The following is a 5,000-nucleotide window of genomic DNA, read 5'->3' as shown; positions in this document are numbered from 1 at the left end:
ACGTACACACACAGACATACACACACACCCCCACGTACACACACCCCCACGTACACACACACCCCCACGTACCCTGAACAGCGTGGCGAGGGGGTGGGCACAGCGGTACACGCGGTACACACACACACACCCCCACGTACACACACACACATACACACACACCCCCACATACACACACGTACACCCCACGCGTACCCTAAACAGCGTGGCGAGGGGGTGGGCACAGCGGTACACACACACCCCCACGTACACACACAGACATACACACACACCCCCACGTACACACACCCCCACACACATACACACCTCCACGTACACACACCTCCACGTACACACACCCCCACACACACACACCCCCACGTACACACACACACATACACACACACACGTACACACACACACATACACACACGTACACCCCACGCGTACCCTGAACAGCGTGGCGAGGGGGTGGGCACAGCGGTACACGCGGTAGCCGGTGAACTCCCGGAGGCTCACGGCGCAGTCGACGTCAAAGCGGATCCCCCGTGCCGACCCCAGCGTCAGAGCGAGCGCGCCCGCCAGCAGCGCCGCACGCAGCCACGCCTGTCGCAGGTAGAGCCCGTGCACACTCTCGCTGCACTCCACGTGCACACGGAACTTCTTGACCTTCTCGAAGAGGGCACGTGCCTGGGGAGAGGGGAGGGGGAGGGAGGGGAGGGGGAGGGAGAGAAAACACAGAGACTCATAGAGATATATGGAGAAACAGAGACACACAGAGACCCACAGAGACTCACAAAGAGATACAGAGACACACAGAGAAAGAGACACACAGAGACACACAGAGAGATACAGAGACACACAGAGACTCACAGAGACACACAGAGACTCACAAAGAGACACACAGAGACACACAGAGACACACAGAGACACACAGAGACACACAGTGACACACAGAGACTCACACAGAGACACACAGAGACACACAGAGACACACAGAGACACACAGAGACACACAGTGACACACAGAGACTCACACAGAGACTCACAGAGACACACAGAGACACACAGAGACACACAGGTAGAGCCCGTGCACACTCTCGCTGCACTCCACGTGCACACGGAACTTCTTGACCTTCTCGAAGAGGGCACGTGCCTGGGGAGAGGGGGGGAGGGAGGGGGGAGGGGGAGGGAGAGAAAACACAGAGACTCATAGAGATACACAGACATACATAGAGACATATGGAGACATATGGAGACTCACAGAGACACAGAGACTCACACAGAGACACAGAGACTCACACAGTGACACACAGAGACACACAGAGACACACAGAGACACACACAGACACACAGAGACTCACAGAGACACACAGAGACACACAGAGACTCACAGAGACACACACAAGGGGAGACTCACACACACACAGACACACACAGAGACACACAGTGACACAGAGACACACAGAGACACACAGAGACACACAGAGACACACAGAGACACAGAGACTCACACAGTGACACACAGAGACACACAGAGACACACAGAGACACACAGAGACACACATAGACTCACAGAGACACAGAGACTCAAACAGTGACACACAGAGACTCACAGAAACACAGAGACTCACACAGTGACACACAGAGACACACAGAGACACACACACACAGAGACACACACAGTGACACACAGACTCACACACTCACACACAGACACACTCACAGACACACACACACAGAGACACACAGAGACACACACAGTGACACACAGACTCACACACTCACACACAGACACTCACAGACACACACACACAGAGCCACACAGAGACACACACAGTGACACACAGACACACACACAGACACACACACACAGAGACACACAGAGACACACAAAGACTCACACAAGGGGAGACTCACACACACACACGCGTGGCGATGTGAGTGGGCTACCTGCAGAGACACACAGTGACACACACAGAGACACACAGAGACACACAGAGACACACAGAGACACACAGAGACTCAGAGAGACACACAGACACACACAAGGGGAGACACACACACACACACGCGTGGCGATGTGAGTGGGCTACCTGCAGAGACACACAGTGACACACACAGAGACACACAGAGACACACAGAGACACACAGAGACACACAGAGACTCAGAGAGACACACAGACACACACAAGGGGAGACTCACACACACACACACGTGGCGATGTGAGTGGGCTACCTGCAGAGACACACAGTGACACACACAGAGACACACAGAGACACACAGAGACACACAGAGACACACAGAGACTCAGAGAGACACACAGACACACAGACACACAGACACACACACACAGACACGTGTGGATGTGAGCTGGCTACCTGCTCTCCCTCCTGTCTGTCCAGCAGGCTGCTGCCTCCTCCACCTCCGCAGGGGAAGTCCGTCGCGTTGGGATCTCCACTCGTCGGAGACAGAGGAAGCCCCGGGGGGTATCCAACTACTCACACGCAGAGTGACAGAGATGAGTGGGTGAGAGATGAGTGGGTGAGAGATGAGTGGGTGAGAGATGAGTGGGTGAGAGATGAGTGGGTGAGAGATGAGAGAGATGAGTGGGTGAGAGATGAGTGGGTGAGAGATGAGTGGGTGAGAGATGAGTGGGTGAGAGATGAGTGGGTGAGAGATGAGTGGGTGAGAGAGATGAGTGGGTGACAGAGATGAGTGAGTCGTGGGAGAGAGTTTGAGAGAGACACATCATCATCACCATCAACACCATCATCACAACCATCATCACCACCATCACCATTACCACCACCACCACCATCATCACCACCACCACCACCACCACCGCCACCACCGCCACCAGCACCATCACCACTTCCACGACCATCATCATCACCACCACCACCACCACCCCTATCACCACCACCACCACCATCACCAACCCCCACCACCCCCACCACCACCATCACCACCGCCACCACCGCCACCAGCACCATCACCACTTCCACCACCACCATCATCATCACCACCACCACCACCACCCCCATCACCACCACCACCACCATCACCGCCCCCAGCACCACCACCACCACCATCACCACCATCACCACCACCACCACCCTCACCCCACCCCTTACTAGATGGTGTGAAGCTATCCTGGCTGAGTCGCGATGCACGATACCGCAGAGCCTCCACGGACGCCACCGATCCACCACCACCGCCACCACCACCACCGCCACCGCCACCACCGCCACCACCACCGCCACCACGCGCCACCGACGGCCTACGGAGATCGGCGGCCACCCCAGCGGCCTCCTCGCCGACGGCGGTCTCGGACAAGGCCCGAGTGGTCCACGGTGAGTCGAAACATCGCCCCAGGATGGAGACAAAGTGCTCCAGCTTGGAGCTGGTGCGCGGGTAGCGCAGCCACAGGTTGGAGCAGGCGAGTAGCAACGCCGTCTGGAGCAGGACCAGGTAGGGAAAGTACTTTGCGAACCAGTGCAGGACCCGCTCGTGACAGACCGCGTCCACGTACGAGTACTGCTGACGGTCAAGATCGGCGCGTACCGCTGAGCGCCGGGGAGTCTGACGGGGCGGCGGCGGTGGTGGGGCGGGAGGGGGGAGAGATAGGGAAGGGTTGGAAGCAGGGGCGGTGTCTTCATTAGGGCGATTGGGCGACGCACCACCAATGTCATTCAACCACAGAGTCACGCGAGCCGTCACTGTCAGCCGCTGGATATGGTCCAATCAGCGTCATGTCACGTTCTGTGGAGCACCGCCTCTTTTTGGGCGATTTCACTCCGGCTGAGAATCGCCCCGAGTGTTCCCGTAGACTTACATTCAAAGATGTTTTTTTTCGAACGGGGGGGGCGCTGCAATGCGTTCTCTACGGCTTCCGGGAGGGCTCGCCCTAACGTGCCTGCGTCATCATACGTGCCTGCGTCATCATACGTAGGCACGTTGCATCCAACAATATTATTTGTCGCCACCTTGTGGAACCTTTAATAAAAGAAACTTGAGTGGATTGTATATTAATAGTGGGTATAGAAACAAACAAGATGTATTGTAAGAGTCACTTTATTTTTCATTAATATTAAAGAAGTGACGTTTGCCTTTACACGCTTAAGCTGTTAATTTATTCATTGCATGGGTGGACCTTATCCTTATCAATCATCCAGACATTTGCCCCCCCCCCTGAGAGATTTTGCAGGAGCCGCCACTGTGTGGAAGGATGGATTGTTCTTTGGTTCTTTCGGTTAAAGTGACGTGTAAAGATGAAGTAATAGATGAAGCGACAGCGCGCTACGACGTTTCGATTGCAAGGCGAGCAATCGCCGTCGGGTACGAATTAAATGGCGACAAAAAAATCGAACCGGAAAACTGTAAACAGACGTACAAGCGGACAGATATCACCGAGATACGTAGAGAGAGTAAGACAGGCAGTCACGAAAGCTCCAAAATTAATATTGTGGATGGATGCATGGATTGATAGATGGATGGGTGTAAAGATGTAAGGATGAATAGATGCATGCATAGATAGATGGATAGATGGATGGGTGTAAGGATGTAAGGATGAATGGATGCATGGTTAGATGAATGGATGTGTGGACAGATGGATAGATGGATGGGTGTAAGGATGAATGGATGCATGGTTATATGAATGGATGTGTGGACAGATGGATGGATAGATGGATGGGTGTAAGGATGAATGGATGCATGGTTAGATGAATGGATGTGTGGACAGATGGATGGATAGATGGATGGGTGTAAGGATGAATGGATGCATGGTTAGATGAATGGATGTGTGGACAGATGGATAGATGGATGGGTGTAAGGATGGACAGACAGATGTACGGACAGATGGATGGATAGATGGATGAACGGATGCATGCATAGATGGATGATGATGACGATGACGACGACGACGATGACGATGATGATGATGACGGTGATGACGGTGATGACGATGATGACGATGATGATGATGATGGTGACGATGATGACGATGACGACGACGATG

General features: G+C 54.1%; 1 protein-coding gene across 1 annotated transcript in view; it reads right to left on the bottom strand.

Annotated features, from left to right (window-relative positions):
• The window catches only part of LOC144955608 (volume-regulated anion channel subunit LRRC8A-like), a gene marked incomplete at its 3' end in the record, with an annotated part of 19,185 nt that overhangs the window by 3,029 nt on the left and 11,156 nt on the right, over positions 1-5,000 (bottom strand). Inside the window, 4 exon segments of the mRNA XM_078885781.1 lie at positions 430-705; positions 1,055-1,135; positions 2,362-2,477; positions 3,118-3,565. Of these exon segments, the coding sequence (XP_078741907.1) occupies positions 430-705; positions 1,055-1,135; positions 2,362-2,477; positions 3,118-3,565 (921 nt within the window).

This window comes from Lampetra fluviatilis, unplaced genomic scaffold (genome assembly GCF_964198595.1).
Source record: "Lampetra fluviatilis unplaced genomic scaffold, kcLamFluv1.1 SCAFFOLD_1094, whole genome shotgun sequence".
NCBI lineage: Eukaryota > Metazoa > Chordata > Hyperoartia > Petromyzontiformes > Petromyzontidae > Lampetra > Lampetra fluviatilis.
Note: the sequence above shows the minus strand (reverse complement) of the source record. Positions and strands in the feature narration are given on the sequence as shown.